At 38.5% G+C, this 18,965-nt stretch overlaps 1 protein-coding gene across 4 annotated transcripts in view; it reads right to left on the bottom strand.

Annotated features, from left to right (window-relative positions):
• LOC127380765 (ubiquitin-conjugating enzyme E2 E2) overlaps nt 1-18,965 on the bottom strand; it is a 214,881-nt gene that overhangs the window by 21,446 nt on the left and 174,470 nt on the right. For all 4 annotated transcript variants that reach the window (XM_051610243.1, XM_051610241.1, XM_051610242.1 and 1 more), the window contains 2 exons: nt 18,051-18,183; nt 3,716-3,863 (listed from right to left, as the gene is read on the bottom strand). In XM_051610243.1, the coding sequence (XP_051466203.1) occupies nt 3,716-3,863; nt 18,051-18,183 (281 nt within the window). The remainder of the gene's footprint in view (nt 1-3,715; nt 3,864-18,050; nt 18,184-18,965) is intronic.

The raw sequence follows: 18,965 nt of genomic DNA, 5'->3' as shown, positions 1-18,965 counted from the left end.
TAATTTCATGTTAGGATGTTCAGACATCAGGGATAATCAGGCCAATCAAGTTCAGACCTTGAACATGTAAGGAAGGAAGCCATGTGAAGAAAAAAGTTGCAGTGCAGTCTCCCCCATGTTTCAATTTATTTTCTCTGAAGCATTTGCAAAATGAGCACTTTCCTGGGGCTCAAGAACCTTTGGTAGGGCTGGGGTGCCAATGGCCAACTGAGAACAGTAAGCACTTTAAACCAGATCAACATCACCAGCACTCTGAATATAAAAATAATTAATTTGTTTTTATACTTCAAGCTCAATAAAAATACAAAACCTCAGGGGCCATCCACACTTGAAAGCTTCTTTGGATTAAGGCAGTGTGGGAATTTACACTCCCCGGGCTCTGCTTGAATACTTAAAGCACAGTTGACTTTTACTCCAAGCAAGACAGTTTTTCGTGACTTGATTTAATAAATTTTCAAAGAGGGGAGTGTCCACAGATGGAGTTAGTCTGGAATAACTAACTAACTTACCCATGAAGGCAAGCCCTAGCAGCTAGAACTGGAAGTAAATATTTCCATCACTCAAGCACAGAGTCTAAGAGGACTTGCTCACATACTTGGTTTCATGCAAGATGAATGCATCTATCAGGTTTTGCAGGGTTGCTCACTCAGATGCCAAAATATTTACAGGATTTGGGCCCTGCTTTGTAGAAAGAGATGTGTGTTATGCCCCAGAGTACCACCTTAAAGAAAAGTATGAATCCCTGGATTGAATGCTAGTGTATCCCCTCATCTCTCCCATCTCTCTGATACCATTCCAGTTGGCTCTCTCACACTCCCAGATAATTCAGACTTTAATTCCTACACAAACCCTACGGCACCCCTTCCCCCCATGAAAAAAGTCAGCCAGCTGTTACAAAACTCAGACATTTCATTAACACAGTTTACTGGCTGATACTGCCAAACAAAATAGAGACAATTAATAATAATCAAGACTGAAGGGACTGAGACAGCTTATGAGTAAAGGATTATATTAGTAGTTTAAAAAGGACAAACTTGCTCCTGCCTGGAGTGATAGGGAACAAAGGGTGGTGATCTATAACCGGGGAGGAAAGAGACTCACTGTGGCTTTTGCAGATTACTGTGTGAATGACAGGAGCGGCAGGAGCAAATACCCCTTTTCATTTGCTCAGCCTGCTGGAGAAGAATAGCAGTGCTTGCCAATGAAGCTGCAGCTGTGCTCCAGCTCCCTTTAATCACTGTGTATGACTGAGGGTTAATTAGCTGCCATTCTTTCTCCTGTTTGTTGTTCTAATGAAGATTTGCATAAATGTAAGACTAAGGGGTAACTGATACTTGATTCTTCCCTTCAGAGAGGCTGGGGGTGGAAAACTGGCCCATCCCAAGTGTTTATGTTTGTGGCAGATTCAGTGTTGCCTTTCCATTTGACCTGATCTGCTTCTGGCTGATGAACAGTGAACAAAGAGCTATAAGTTGCTTATCAAATCGAGACCCCTGTTTGGTTTCTGCCTTTACAAAGGAGCAGACTAGTTAGATGAAGATGGGACTGAGGGATTCGAAAATTACTCCCAGATGACAGAGAGGAAAATACATATATGTACCTTTCTTCATCTATATATGTACATATACATGTGATATATCTCAGCAACTGATATCCCAGTGATCCATCCATCCATCCATCCATCCATCCATCCATCCATCCATCCATCCATCCGCCTGCCCACCACCTACCTACCTACCACGTTCAATCTGGATGCCACGGAACCAGTATTTGTTAATGATAAAATGTCACTAAAATAAATGCAACAAGCAGTACAACCAGAACAGACTGTAGCCTACTAGGCAATACACCAAAAAGTAAGAACTTTTAAGTTTTTGCAAGCCTTCTGTTGAACATTCAAAGTTCACTTGTTATATAAAGTGTCTAACACGAAAGAGGCAATCTCAAGGGAAGGAAAAAATGACTCAGCAGTTCAGAGCTACCCGCCATCATCTCCTTGTGAGAGCAGAATTCACAATACAAATTAGGAAACTGCACTCATTCCTCAAAAAAACACGAAAATTTTAACATGAAGCAGCAACAAAATTCAAAAACACTTTGTAATTAAAGAGAATGTTTGAAAATTAAACATAATAAATTTTTTTATTTACTATGGTCATGACTATGCTTATGGTTGCCAACTGGAGAAGCTGAAGGGAAGAATAACTTCTCATTTTTAGTATGTTAACTTGTTGCATATGATAATATATTTTGGTTAACTGTTTTCAGTGTTCCTCTTATGCACTTGGTTGGTTAAAACTGCTGTTTGACAGCATCTGTAAAACAGACTAAGGGAACGAAAAAGATTGAGAGGGCAGAGGCAGTAGATTCTAAATTTCAAATCACTACTGGAAAGCTTTCGAGTTGACTGCATCCCTCTGAAGAGAGGTGGCCATAATTGAGCACAAACTTCTTGCCAGTTTCTCAATCCCAACACAGCTTTGCAGTGTCTCTAGCTCTTTATCTGGTCTCTAAGACACACAAGCAAATACTCAGTTGCTTTTCTTTACACTTCTGCCATCCATCTACCTGACTCCCTACAGGCACTTCTGCATGTTTTGGGGTAGACACTGCTAGAAGTCAATCTTTCAGAGATGTAAGCAGAGAGCATCCAACACCTGAAATAAATATACTGGAAATGGTATCACAGGGCTCTTTTACCACTCCAGCTCATAGCTGGAAGAAATGCCATGGGTTGTAATGCTATATACAGTAACAAGCCCATATGAAAATGAAAACAGTCAATTGCATTTTTGCCCACTAGTCACCCTATTTTGAGCTTGAAAAGAATTCAGACTTCTGTTACAGCTTTGGACTCAGCCCTTGATTACACAAGAATATCACATTCTGCCCTTTGCAAAGCAATTTTTAGCCTTTTGGTTGGGAAGAAGTTTAAAAACAGGAAACCTAAAGGTTTAAAAACTAGATGGAAAATGAAAAAAGTATTGTACAATAAAAAATAAACCAGCAACAACCTTCACAACATGTAAATAGATCACTTAATTTTATCTTGATGATTCTTAAATAATTTCCATATAGCATAATTTTCCAAGGCTACAGTCAGAACCATTCATTGGTAGAGTAAGAGAAAGTGGAAATTGCAGATCTAGTGGTCAGTGGCAGAAAACAAATCTACATGAGCTGAGGGAAGAGGTTAAACGCTATGCTACTTAATAAGAATGACAACTTGCTTGGAATACTCATATTGGCTGTCCAGGATATTGAATAAACCTCATTTAAATTAATTTTCATTATTTGTAGAGTCTGTGTTAGACTTCTGTCATTGTCAGCACTACAAATATTTTTTCAGAGCCCATATTATCAGCATATTTAAATGAAAGCTTTCCTTTTCAATATTTATTAACTCATTAATATTTCTTGGTACTAATATCCTGGTTGTAATATACAAATTAGTGCCTACTACAAAATATTTTCTACTGATTAGACTTTTTGAATTAGAAGACTTTTATTCTCAAATACTAAAAATGCACTTGAGCTCCTGAAATTGTGCTTTCTCTCTATACTGTATCCTAACTTAAATAGATGGCATTTAAAATGTACATTTTTGTCTTTTTTTTTTTAGTAGGTAGTATTAAAACAGCACACTAAGCACATCCAGTAGCTGACAGAATATTAACTGTGAATGAATGCAAAAGTGAAAGTTAATTTGTCTTACCTGGGTTGCAGTCTGTGAGGAGGGAGCAGATGGAGAGGAGAACTTTAGAAATGGTTAATGCTGGGCTCCAGTTGTCTTTTAAAATGTCCAGGCAGATGACGCCTTGGCTGTTGATGTTACAGTGGTAGATTCTTGTCCGAAACGTTACCTGGAAAAGACAGCATGCCTTAGTACAATGGTGTTCAAGCCAATAATTACAAAACTATTAATAATTAAAATATTATACGATCTAACACTCTGCTTTCCTGGTTGAAATGACAGTACTCTTCCCTGCTGTCAGTTAAAGACTGAGCAAGACAAGGATACTCATAAAAAATAAAATCTTCCACCTCTTCCACCTATGGCCAACAGTGGAACTGGTTTGTGCAAGGTGAGAATGGGACACCCTTCCTTCACCAAGCTTCCTCTTGCCTTGCTCTCACTGATCTCATCAATTTTTTTATAGAGCCAAAAAAAGCTATTCCAGTCCCTGATCCAGCCAATGTTCATAACTCAGGCCCGCAGCTAGTTTATAGTTTGAAGAGAGGCAGAAGAAGATAGATTCTTCTGCTGTCTTAATCAGTTTGTTATTTGATCTGATAAATTAAGCTGTAAAAAAAAAAAAGTGGAGACATCAATCAGTGACTTCTGGAAAAAGTAAAGTGAAATATCTTTGAGAAAGGCTGCTCAAATAAGATGTTTTTCTTTTCTTTTTACTGCTGAATCAGTAATTGCTTATAAACATTTTTGGGTTTTTGTAGTTGATTTTGAGGATTTCTGTATCCATTCTATATTGTTTGTCAGGTGATCCCACAAGAAACAAATCAAGGAGGAGATCACTTCTTTTAGCCTAGAGTGTTGTGCTCCTGCTTCAAATTGAAGACACAGGTCTCCTATTTTAAAAGTTCAGCTACGGAAGTCCATTTCATAGTTCAGATTGAATACTGGGGCTACCAAGTAAGAAGGGACAATGTAAAAAACTACCTCTTGGTGGTCTCCATCAGGGACTCCTTTCTCTATTGGTTCTGCCCAAATAATAAGTAAAGCCAGATGGTTTTAATGACATGTTGATAACATCTGAAATTAATTTCCATGGTCTACCTCATCAGCAGTAACCCTACCAACTGAGGGGCTGGTGAGGCAGGAAACAACAGCAGGGAAAGCACACCCCAGCTTAGGAAAGCTTTTCATGAGAATTGGACAGTGCTAATGACTGGGAGCGCTTACGTATCTGCCCGTGCTCTAACACACAGATAAACCTGCTCCTGGAGAGTAACAGAAAGCAATGACAGGCATGCTCCTTTTCTGATTTTATTCAATATCAGAAATCTCAGTGATTTCAGTGGGATTGCAATCAGGCCACTTTTCAGTAAGTAGAAGAGAGGATACCAGTGCAATAACATGGTTTCTGAATTACTTCTATCAAAACCAAATCCTTCTCTAACACACTGAACAATTCTGCCCCTTTGGCTTAAATCAAGCAGGTTCAACAAAATAACAGAAAGAAAAGGTAACAGAACTCTGGTATTAAAACAAAACATTCAACAAGAAATACTTTTTCTCATAAGTACTTTTCCACATAAGTCTGGGAATGCTCTTTTGGAGGCCAGTGAGTTCTGTAACAAAGATCTCAACAAGGCAACTTCCTAAGTTTTTAAACACATCTATGTCTTCTGCAAGATGAAGAAAATAGTATTTAGTGATAAAATCAAACGTTCATCCACAAAGGGAAGCTATTTTGAACAAGGAAGGTTACAAATACTCAAATGTGGTAAACTACCTTCCACAAACTCCATGTCAAAAGTGTCCACAAAGTGAGCTGATGTGGAGGAGCATCCTGCAAACATTAGGCCAGTGCTCATGAAGTTCCTGTATCGATGAACTCCAGGCACTCTTATACTTGAAATACAAGTGAATTAGGGAATGCCTCCTAGTAGGATGTCCTTATGACTCAGGCAAACACTTTAGCACCTGTTTACTTTTAGTTATTGCATGTTTACTTCTCGGTATCATGGTGCTGTCTTATGCTTCCACAATGAAAAATTTGAGGACTTTATTCAGTGGTATCTGAATACATTGAGTAGTGTAGATGTATGTGGTATACAGGGGAAACACACTGAACCCATTGCACACATTAAATTATACTCTCTAAATTATTTATAGATGGGTCAGTCTGAGCTTGTAACTTTTTTAAGAGAAGGCCATCAATTTCAGCCAGTATTTTAACATGTAACTGTCTTACTGTCAGCTGAGAAGACAGGCATCTTGCCACATGTTCCCCCAACTCAGCTGCTTTTGAAACAGGGAAGCAAGGGTGCTGGGAATTTGGCAGGATTCACTGAGGTTAATGGAAGCAGTTAATGTCTTTCATAAGCTGTTCAACACTCCATTACCATCTCAGGCTATCTGGTGGACAAACACAGGTGGCTCTACACCCATGTGTAGTTAGAAGGATAATTCTAGCAAATACTTGGTCCTGAAATGTTGCATTTTTTCACTATAAGCATATCTGAAACCCATGGCAGTGAGAAAGGTGCCCACTCACAAGATAACGTCTGCTGCTTTTCACTGACAAATATGCCACCAACTCACCAAACATGCCAGTGCACCTTAGAATGCTTGCCTAGGCACATGGAGAAATTTTAGTGACAAAACCATTTTTTTTGGAATTCAAAAAAATTCCTGGAGAAGCTGTGTTAATGACAATGTTAACATGCTGGGAATGTGGCCTGACTGTGGCAGGTAACAGTGTTCTCATCCCAAAGCAGCGCACAGTACAACTGGGATGACATACTGCTTTCCTCATCCAGGTATTGCCTCGAATTGCAGCTAATGTGGGAAATGCTGACAGGTAACTTTCTGGGTGTCGTGTTTACCATACCCACATTTTAAAGTTATGCAGGGTTGTTCCTACTGTATGTGCAGAGAGATAAACCAAGTGATAATACCATTCCACGGGAACTACACTTTCTTTATTATGGTCATATTTTTACCTTTGATGCTACTTAAGTGGCTGCTATAAACGATGTACTCTAATTCACTTTATCCCCTAATGAAAACACCTAAACAATCCCATGCAGGGGCTCAAGGGAGTATGTGGGTGTATAGGAGAAGTTATCCTCAGACAGTTGAATAGTAAAAGGAGTAATTAATCTTTTTTTTTTGAACAGTAAGTGTCCTCTATGGATTTACTCTATTTGATTCTGTAGTTTTAAGAGGGTATCTCATTTTTGTTGAATAAAATGCAGGTCAGAAGAATGTGAATTACAGGAACTAGGGAAAAATGGGACTATCTTCTGAAAGCTGTAAGAGTACTACAAACAAGCTTTAGAAAGACAATGATAATGAATTTATATTCAATCAGTTTTGGAAGTAAACAAGAATAAACTCAACTCTTTATCTACTGCTGAATGCCAAACCCTTCTGAATACTGTAAAACAGAATTAAACAAATAAAAAAACCCTTTATATAGTCTCTAAGAAGAAAATGAGATTATCTATTCAAAATTGTGAGAAAAACTATTACAGATAAATGAAGTACATGTGAAGCTATGGCTGGCTGCTCACTGAATGTTTTAGGAACATATTTGGGAAGAGTGAATTAAGATGGATTTCAGTTGAGTGATTGGAGGCAACTGGTTGTAGACAAGATAAATCACTCCTGGATCTCAGAGTGATTTTGAACACCTCTTTTCCAGCATGGTGTAGTCCTAAAATCACTCAGTACCTCTCTTTTGGACTGACTGTTCCTATGTCAGATCAAAACCCAAGCAGCCACCACGGTGTTGACATCCATACACGTGACCTGCTTAACCTTTGCTGTGAGGTTCGGTCAGGCATGTAAAAGCATCAGCTCTGCAAGGGCTGGTCCCACAATCACATCTCATGCACTTTCAGACTACTGAATTCTGTTGTAATTCTCTTCAAAAACATATCAGGAGGAAGAAATGGTTCTCCAGTTTTGCATATTAGCATGTGAGGGGCTACTATGGGCTTTCTTTGGCCTGTTTGGGTTCAAACCGTCACCTCCTGTTCTTCATTCCTCCCACTGAAGCCAGATGACTGCGCAGGGAGAGATGAAAAATTCCCAGAATCAACATAGGAATAAATAAAAACAAGTCCCTTTTGCTCCACCAACACTGGAAGCAGAAATGAGATCCTGGGCCTCTAATTCCTGCAGTTTTGGCAAGTTCCTTTCAAACTCTTTCACTTCTTTCAAGGGTGCAATCCTGCATGCCTGCCTGAGATGAAACTTCTGTCTTCCTGAAATATTCCCCTGGAGTTCTGTTTTAATAAAACTGCAGTGGCACTACCTGAAATGGAAGAAGTTGTACTGCATACATAAAAGGTTATATATATATAAAAATATTATGCCCTTTATGATAATGTTCATGGAGCTCAGGAAGGAGTAAGTAGTTCCCATTTCAGTTTGTCAGACTTTATGAGCAATATATTTGTCTGCTTCAACAGAGAATAATAAAAACGAGATCAGGCCTATACTGTCAGTCAGAGTAGAAAAATACTACAGAACATTCTAAATGAAAAATATCTATAGCTCTGAGTGACACAATGTTCATACAATAGCCTTTTCATTAATGAATATCCTTAAACTTCTTACAGAGTGCACTTCATTTTATCTACACACAGCACTGAGGCTGCCTTTCTAAGACAGGGTGATCCATCTCTAATTTGTAACTACAGATTTGTTGCAAGCATGTGAACAATCATTAAACTACTTAATGGATTATCACATAAAAGGTCCAATAAATGACCGATCATATGGTGGTCCCTATAAAAGAGCATAATTTACATATACGCCAAGAAATGAACTCCTACCAGTTATTAAAAAACTTGCTCACATCTAATTTCAGTTGATAAAGAACTGCCATAGTTTATTTTATTGAAGGAAACCATGTCATCTGCATTAGGAGGAAATAACAAATTGTAATTACTTTTGCTTGACCTACTGAAAAGTCTGCCATGCAAACTGCTGCAGGTTTGGTGGTAAAACACATCATGTGAGACATAGCTAGCCAGAAGTGATAACAATTAAAAAAGGATATAGGAGCATCCACATGAGTTAAACTTTAATACTACTGAAAATGAAACAGTATGCAATAGAAATAATTATTCCTTATATTAATTATAATTATGAAGATGAGTAACTACTCACACTGCCTCATTAAACAGACTGTTGCAGGGAAAAAATGTATTGAATAAGCACAGCAGTATGAAACATCTGTGTTACATAAACAATCTTTTTGCACACAGATTTAATAGCAGAAAAAAATAAAAAAGGACCTTGATAATCTTTGATGTACATGACAGGGCAAATAAAAAATATCCTAAACTATAGACATTTTTCTGAAAATAAAGGAAGAGCAGGAGAGAACAAGGGAAATGTGCTAGGGATGTTCAGAATAGAAACAATACTGTAAGATGTAGATGTAAAGCATCAAAAGCTTTCTCTGACAAAGTCAATATGAGTTTTTATAAAATGATATTAATATAATCATCACAATCTTTCTTACTATTAGTAATTCCATATGGAAAGCCAGCCATGAAGTCCTTTTATAGAGTAAAATTTTTAAAGATTTACTGGCTATTTTACTTATACAAAATAAATCCTCCCTTCTGCTGTTTACAGGATACAGGCTGTATTTCCTACATGTATCCCTCTCTGAGCTGACCAAAGTGCTTCATCATGTTTGGTTTAATGCAATCCAGCCTTTCTCATCTGCAAGTGAGCAAGTATAACACAGAGCACCATTTCTATTCTCCGTGAAAAAAATCATGCATCGCTACATGACAGGCAGTGCTTGGTCTATTACTGCTTTTCCTAATTCTGCTTCTGTAACCAGGAGCTGCTGGATGTGCTGAGGAACTCGAGGCAGAGGCAGGTGTGACAGGCACAGGGCTCTGGGCACAGGGCTGCTGGTTGGCAGGGCAGGTGGGCAGGCACATCAAGTCCTAAACTTTATTCTAAGAAACCTGGGTTTTTGGGGTTTTTTTAATTCTTTTTTTTTTTCTTGCCCGATTTTAACAGTCTTGGGGTATTCAAATGCTCCTTACATACGAAGTTCTAGGCAGATTGAGCTCAAATTGATACTTTCTGTCCTAATTACTTAATCTGCTCTTCTTCTGTGGCAATGTACATAAAATTCTTGCTTTCACATCTGTGTGTAAAAGAGGACAAGAAAGAACATTGCTACATGATGTATGAAGCACTGTGTCCAGTTCTGGAGCCCTCAAGGCTCCCACAGGGAGGACATGGAGGTCTTGGAGTGAGTCCAAAAGAGGGCCACGAAGATGATTCAAGGGCTGGAGCACTTCTCCTATGAAGACAGGCTGAGAGAGTTGGGGTTGTTCAACCTGGAGAAGAGGAGGCTCCAGGGAGACCTTATAGCGGCCTTCCAGTACCCAAAAGGGCTACAGAAAAGCTGGGGAGGAGCTTTTTAGAAGAGCATGTAGTGATAATGGCATGTAGTGATAGGATGAGGGGTAACAGTTTTAAACTTGAAAGAGGGTAGATTTCAGCTAGACATTAGGAAAAAAATTTTACCCTGAGAGTGGTGAGACACTGGAAGAGGTTGCCCAGAGAAGCCGTGATGCTCCCTCCCTGGAAGTGTTCATGGCCAGGTTGAATGGGGCTTTGAGCAATCTGGTCTGCTGGGAGGTGACCATGCCCATGCAGGGGGGTTGGAACCAAATGATCTTGAAGATCGCTTCCAGCCCAAAGCATCTTATGATTCTATGATGTATTTTTACATCATGTGCATTTTATGTAGCAGTAACACATGTATAATAAGGCAGAATTACATAGAATTTCCTCTTTAAAAATATATATTTAGAAGCAGCATGCAAACTACTGCTGTGGAGCAGAAGATAGTCCCCATAAGATGCCTTTACAGGCCCTTTTAAGAAGCTTCATGTACTCACTATTTATAGGAAATAAGAACTTATGAACCACCTAAATTTTTGTGAGGGAAAACATCAAGAGTTTCATTGGAGAAGGACAATTTCATCAAGACTAAATAAATCAACCCAAACTACTGAGATAAATTAATATATTTTTTAAAAGACTGAAAAAGGCATCTATTCATTAAAAGAAATGGCAGTTCAATTTGGCAGTTACTAGAAGAATTACCAGATAACTGAATTCAAAGGAAATCTCACAGATTTACATGGCATTGCTCCATGACTTTTGCCTTTATTTGCAATAAAATGTAGTTATTGATCCTTTCCTCAACCTGACACAGTTCTGCTTGCATCTCTGTCCTCCACATCTCTGTGATCCTGAGAGGTATTCAAGTTTCTTAAGGAACCGCCTGGGTCTGACCTGTCCCGAGCCCTGTACTACTGCCCGCTGCTGTGTAGGTTCAGCATCACCTGAAGATAAGGAACCTGTGAAACAAATGGAGTTTCACTGCTGGTGGGAATGGCATACTGCAGTTCACCTGCCTGGGAAGAGCTGCTCCGAGAAGAGCAGGACTCAGGCTGACACCACTAGCTCTGACAATGGGCTGCTGGTGGTAGGTTGTCCGTATCTCTCTGTCAAAAACTCCTGTGCATCCGATTTGCGCCTGCAGTAACCTGGAGTCTTTGCTCACTGGGAAAGCCTGCCATCTTCATTTGTTGTCATGGATGAACGATCCAAGGGTCTCCCTCAGCAAGAGGATGGAAATAGCAAGGTCAGGTGAAAAACTAGGGAGCAGAGAGGCACAGCGAAGGCGCTGGGGGAGGCAGTGGTGTGGGAATGCATCAGGTGAGGGACCAACAGAGTGATCAGCAGGAGGGGAATGGGGAGGGCAGGAGGCAGCTGATTAAAGCTGTGGGCAGCACAGCACAGCACTGAGAGCTAATGTGATGTGACAGAGGCTGTGAGAGAAGTATGACGAGGCAAATGAATGTAAAGGATCACAGAGACAGGAGCCCATTGCATCTGAAGGCTGGTCATATGATGGTAATATCTGGGGAGAAGTAAGAGAAGGGAAATTGAAACCCCGCCTGCACTCGGGTTGCAGAAATGGTAAACAGTGATGATCAAAGAAGCTGTGAGGTTATTCTGCATTTGAGAGTTTCAAATGTAAATTGTGTTAATAATTACATATGCAAGTTGCAACGTGGGTCTGCCTTGTAATTCTCCTTCTAACAATTTAGGCTAGAAATACCAAGAAATACTTTTTTCTTATTCACTCTTGAAAACATGTTTTTTCTATTACACTGCAGATAGAAATGTTCATAACAGCCCATCACATATAGAATAAGTGTGAAAAAGTAGAGTAAAAGCCAAGAATAAAAAGAACTGCCCCTTGTAAATGAGACTGAACTTAGGAAATACGTAGAAATTTTGTACCACAGGAGGATTCAACATGATGTTATTTAGTGGACAGAGATTAGCATTATATGACACTTACATTAAAAAAAAAAGATGTTTAATATTGCCATTAAGACCAGATTCTATAGACACTGTGCACTGTATTTACAAAAGAAAAAGACCCTCTTTGCAGTCCAACACTTGACTTAGAACAGTTAGGCTTTCAAACACTGAGAACAATTTTTCAGTCAGTCAATAGACATATGAGATTTACAAGGAGGAAATGGAGTTTTCTGTTATTTTAATTTTGATTTAGAGGTGATTTAGCATATTGCAGCTTTCAAGTCCTGTGAACCATTTTTCAGTCAGCTGAGATTAAAGTCCCTAGCAAGATTAATTGTAGAGTTGGGATTAAGAGATTTTATAAATCACTCAAATTCAAAAATAAAGCTAGCAGAGTACTAGGATAATGACAGATATATCCATATTGTATCAGCTACAGCTAAATTGAATTGACACTGTAATAGAATGAACACAGTCAAATATGAGAGTAAAAGTTATTAACAACGATTATTCTTTATGAAAATGCAGACACCACTGCAGTGACAATTCCTGGGGGGAAAGTTCTTTTGAAAAGCATTAATTTTTCTACAAACACCTGTGTGAAAGACCCTAGGATGGATTTCTGATTTGTCAAGCCTTCCTGCTCCAGAGGTACAGTGTGCAGGATAATTAAATTATTGCCCTTCCTTCAATAACTATAGTATACATAATAATGCAGTGTTAATTTGATGTGGTTGCTAAGTTTTAGAGGCTTTCAGATAAAAAGTTTGCATATTTGGGGAATTCACTGTTTTCTTATCTAGACCAAGGACAGACATTTAACTGAAATGCTTTCTCTCAGATCAGGCTTTGGGAAAGGTATGATAGCCCTATTCATATATATGCGTGTGTGTGTGTATATATGTGTGTATACACACACACACACATGTAACCCCGCACAAGAGATCTCTGTGTGCAGCTATATAGCCCGTTCAATACCCCAAAGAAAGAGACAGAGCAAGAGAGAATTTTCCTTTGTTAAAGCCAAGGGGTGAACTGCCTGAATCCATTAAGTATGAAAGGAAGCTAGTTAGCAGGAAAAAGAAATCTCAAAGGTATTTCTAAAAAAGGTTGAGGGGTCATTAAAACACTGGAGAAACCTAAGGCAGGCCATCCAAGTATTTTTATTCATTTATTTAAGTGGCAGCTCTGAACAGGGCACAGCTTTCTGTGCTCTTCAGCCCACTGCATTCCAAGGGAGATGCTGTATTTTTGGGCAGAAGTGAAACCTCACCTTGTGACCGAGACAGAAGCCTCAGCAACATCTGGCCTTTAGCAGGAGGTGAGATCACGTCTGCATCTAGCTTTGTCTGTTCCACACTTTCCTCCTGCCTGGCATCTCAGAAAACCAAGGTGATACTTTGGATGCAGCTGAAAAGGAAGCGGTGGTTCTGCAGGCTGGCTGCTTTCTTGCTGACTCAGCCAACTGGGTGCTCAGCTAATTTCCGCAGTGCTACAGAAGCTTCCTCACAGTGGAGGCAAAGAAATATTTTTAATTGATTAGAGCCTCCCAGAAAGCCAAAGCTAATTTGTCAGTTCTCAGATGAGCTGTTCTAAAAATCCTGTTCTCTGGTTGTAGGAAAAAAAAATACTCACAGTTAGGCTGGGATGGCCCTTCCTCACTCCTATTCAGGCTACACCAGTCACACCCATAAACTTTTTGGGGAAGAACAACTCCCTCTTCTGCATGACTGTGCTGCAGTTGCAAGTGAAGCCAAATGCCACTGATTTAAAAGGAAAGCAGGGCTGAAAGGGTAAGTGACCTACAGTCTGGAAAATCTGGAGTCCAGTTTCAAGGCATGAGACAAAGCTGAAGACTGAAATAGACTGACTACAAAAGGAAAAGAAACTAATATTGTGACATAAAATTATACTCTAACCTTCCACATGGTATAGTCTGTTTTGGTGAAGAATAACTTAATTTGATATTATGCTTATGTCCTAACTTGAGAGAGACACTGACAGGTAAGGACAGACAAAAAGAAAAGGAACGACCTGTAAGGGAAAGACTGGGTGGTGCAGGCTGGAAGTGAAACAGGATGGCAGTGATGCTTGGCTATACAAAACTAGGAATAGGAGCTGGACCACACAGTACAATTAGAGGATGCAAAGACTAGAGATAAAACTTTAAAATCTGAAGAAGATGGGATATTGAAAGCTACAAAGATGTAAAAGCTGAAGAAATACATAAAATTGAAAGGTTTAGATAGATTCTTTTCTTAATTTAAACAAAATCTGAATGAATGATTCAGTTTCTTCTGTGTGATAAAGACAAGGTGGGAAAGCAGGTTAACTATCTAAAAGACAAACAAAAATTATTTTATACATTTGTTAAAAAACCCAAAAATATAGGAGAAACATATTTTCTTTATGTATAAATGTACTCTCAGATGTCTAATTTTGTTTTATTTAATGCTTTCCAATATGCAGCAGGGTGTCCAATGATCAGAATAGGCATCAACAGTGTTTACAGAAGGAGTCTGGATCCTTTAGAACTGAGAACCTTGTATAATATAAATCAAACAACGGTTACACTGCTGATGTATTTTAATAATAACAACAACAACAGCAACAGCAACAATAATAAAAGGCATTTATCCAGAGTCCACTTTCAATATATTTTTCTTGTTTTAAAAAATATTTTAACCTTCCCAAGATACAGGCGCAACACACACGTGTGATAAGACAATAGATAGAAATCAGAGTGATAACATCTGAGGATAGATAAGGAAAAGGGATTGTGGAAATGTTTCTGCAGATTTTAATACTCTTTGGATTAGGACCTTTAACAAGAACTATGTTATGTGACATTAGCATTGCCTTCGGAACTTCAGGCTGGGTCAAGTAATTGCATCTGGGAAATTCAGTTTCTGTTTCTTCCCAGGTCTTCCGTGGTCACATTTTTAGAAGATCAATTTTGACAGCACTCATTTAAATGTTTCCTTACTTCATAGTAAAGGAGGGATGAAAATGACCCACAGAAATCTCAGGAGGAATGTATGAATTCAGCCATAGTGAGAAATGTGAATTGGACTCTGCTTATGTACTTACTGAGGGGTTATCTTCCCAACACTCAGGAATACATTTTGTCTTTCAAAGTACATTCCACAGTCTTGTACTTTATCTCTAAATTTTATAAGATGATAGAGCCATAAGGAGTTCAAATATACTTAGAAGAAACATCTAAAATGCTCTATTCCCATAACCCTAGGACCCATGATTCTGAGAACAGCACTGAATATCACAAATCTTGTGGTGAAGCAAAAGAGATGTCAGCATTCACTGACACAGCGAGCACTGTACCGTGAGGCCATATGTCACATTCCACGTACTCACTACCTTTTTTTTTCTAGAAATAAGTGTGTGGTGAACACATTTAACCACCATTTCCCAACAATACTGACTGGCAGCAGCTACCTTATGAGAAGCAATCATCTTCCCATGCTGTTTTATTCAAGGGATTTCCCAAACTATTTTACCTATGAATCAGTTTCATAGAGTCTGGAAAGTAGGTGTAATGAAATAGCAACAGTTTGAGAGATGCTATGGCAGGACTGAAAACAGAGGTCACTTACAACAGTGGCTGAAGTGAATAGAATACTAATCCATGTGTACAAAATATGCTAGTGACATAGTTATGTCTGACAATAGTCTCCTGTGTACATGTACTCATTACTTTCTTACAGATAACAATTTCCCTCATCATAAATACTGGCTTTTTAGTAATACAACATGGCATAATCAACTCTCATCCTTTATGAAGCAATAAATTTTCGTATGATTTATATAAATGACAACTGGCATCAAGATAAAGGCAGAGAAAAAAATTCTTACAAAGCAGGATAAGAACTACCTCTTTGCCTGATATTTCAGTAATGAGCAATGTACAGCTGCATTACTCATGTGTCAAAATAATATGGTTGCCAAACACAAATGAGTGTGGATTGAAAAAGTCTTTACCTCATGGTTAAACAGCAAACTGGACCTTCACCTTTTATTTCAAAAGGATGCCTATTGCATATATTGCTTCAAGACTTAGCATATTCAACAGAGAGAATGACAAAAAATATCCCTCCAGCTTGTCTTTCAGATCTAGTTCTTTAGATATTAGCTTTGGATCTCCGTGAGAGATCCAAGCTCTGTTTTATACTCAATAAATCCATGTAGTGGATTTGCCAGTATCCTGTAAATAATATAATTTTAATTTGTCGGGGGACTGAACGTAACCTTTGCATTACAGCTGCTACAAAGAGACTAAGCCTGGCAAAGAAGCAAACAAAAGGGTCCTGTTAAGATAGATCTTGTATAGCAAGTAAGAAGTCTGGACTAGCCTGGGAAGGAAGCAGGACAAATAGGGCATTGCCCCAGCTCAGTGTGCCCAAAGCTGTAACTAACTGAAGGAGAAGCTCTAAAGTTTCAAATTCCTTCTTCACTGTGTAATCACTGTTATTCTGAATCAGAAAATGTGCAGTCAGCAAGGTGTACAGTGCCTGTAAGACTTGTCTGTGACCTCAAAGCTTTCCTAAACTGGAACACTCAAAGTGGGAAACTAGCCTTAGGTGGTTTAAACGGATAGTCTGGTGAAAAGGGGACCATCTCTATTACCACTATACTGATCCATCTTTAGGTCTCCGGCTGAGAAATTCCAATTTACAAAATGACAAGTACTTTTAAAAAACTTTTTTCTGATCATATTAATGTTAACTATTATAAACATTACTACTGTGGCATTCTCTTTATAAACACTTCTCTTTCAATAGAGTACTCATGGTCATCCAATAGGAATTAGCTACTCTCTCTTTTAATGTAATACCCTTCTATTACAGACCAAGGTGGCATACCAACCCTTTCACAGACGTGTCAAAAAGAAGGTATTTTCACTCCCATAGCTCCTCCGAGGGAGCTGTTCCAGACCCTCACTCCCCACATTGGAATGGTGACCAATTTGGCTCTTTGCACTTTGTTTCATAAAAGACAGACTCTTTGATTCTATTAACTGCCCTGTGGGGTAAATATTCCCAGTTTGCTCCTGTTAGTAAACATGTGTTCTAAGAATTGCACTCAGTCTTCCCAATAATGTCTTATAAGTGTCTTGAATATGACATTGGTAATTCCTTATCTCTACAGGCAATGCAAGAGGATGCATCTTAGCAGTGCATTTGACTTTTTTACAGATTCATCAGACAGGTGGTCTGTAATAAACCCATGCAGTCTCATTTTGGCACCCTCCCTCAGCAATTAATACTACTGGTCATCAGTGACATTGCACTACCGAATAATATTGCATTGCACTTCTGTTTTTCCAGTCTTCATTATAACTAGATTTTTCAAGGTAATGTTATTGGTACAGTTCTACATTTGTGTTTAGTGTCCTTATTGAGAGCATGAAAAATGGAATCTTTAAGGAATTCTGTAAATTTCTGTCTTTCACTCCAGTTTCTTGCCTTTGCTTCTGTATTTCCACATTTTATCAGAAGACTGATGTACAGCAATTACTTATAACTTCATGAACAACACTGTTTTGCATCTGCAGAAGTAATTTATATGGGGTAATACAAAAGATGCATATTTTTGTCAGACTGCCAAGGACCCCTGATGGAAGATATGGGTCAACAGGAAAGATTAAGTATTTTCAGCTGCTTAGAAAGGGTGCAACTCAAATATAAATACTTTCATATTAGAAACAAATCCAAAGCAAATAACTGCTGAAAATTATGTGACCATTTGCTAAATAAATCCATATTCATCCAGCTATATTAGCAACATGCAGGCAAATTTTAGGCAGTTATTTAAATTCTTTCCCTCAAAATACTCAGTTTAAATATTCATTGCTGCCTTGAAAGTTTTATGTTTCATCCTACAATGATACATCAACACACACATTAAAAAATATCACAAGGAGAGGATCCTATCAGACTTTTCATACCCTCTTACTAACCTTAGGTGGTTTAAAAGGATAGTCCGGTGAAAAGGTAATGTCAAGGAAGAAAACTCCACCTTCATATACAGACCCTGGAGGCCCCAGTATAGTTGACCTCCATTCATAAATGTTGTCTCCTTTGGGTCCAGCACTAAAACAGAAAACAAAAATATAACATAATAACCACATACAACCAAGAATATACTGCATCAGTTATACTCTACTAGTAGTATTGCTGTTTTTGCAAGAAGTCTACAGGTTAAATTTGTGTATCACATTCATTAAGTTAGTCCTGGATAAAATGCATTACTGGTATCCTAAGCTCTGTCAGTGAAGTGATATATCCAGCCAGGAAGAAGTGTTTAAATCACATTATAAAATATTCAAATAGGCACAGAAAAATTCCTGACTGTTTTATCTCAAATATTTTAGTGAGCAGATGTGAAGTATTTACAGTGCAAGGGTACAGAGACTTTGCTGAGATGTTGCCACTGTCTTGCCTCACAAGCTATCCTATTTTCACCTGCCTCCTTATCCACCTACCTCATCAGTCAGTAGCAGTGTAATTATGCACATTATTATACAGCACAGGCTGTACTAAAGACTGAGTAGGGAACACACAACCTTGCAGCTCCACTTTCTAAGTTACTAACCTAAGGTCTCCAGTCACCAGTACAGAAGGTTGCTTTACTCTGCAATCATTACCTTATCTTAAAAATATTATAAATAGTAAGCAGGATAAACATTTGGATTATGTTGTTTCAAAGTCCTCATTTAAAAATGCACTACTGAAACAATATCTAAATACACAAAACACAATCCTGTATGTGAAACCTGAAAAATTTCTCACTTTCAATTCCTGAAAAAATAAAATTAAAACTCATAAAAGTTCTGGGTCATGACTCTTCCAAAAGCCAACACAGCCTCCTTTCA

Source organism: Apus apus, chromosome 2 (genome assembly GCF_020740795.1).
Source record: "Apus apus isolate bApuApu2 chromosome 2, bApuApu2.pri.cur, whole genome shotgun sequence".
NCBI classification, from domain to species: Eukaryota; Metazoa; Chordata; class Aves; order Apodiformes; family Apodidae; genus Apus; species Apus apus.
Note: the sequence above shows the minus strand (reverse complement) of the source record. Positions and strands in the feature narration are given on the sequence as shown.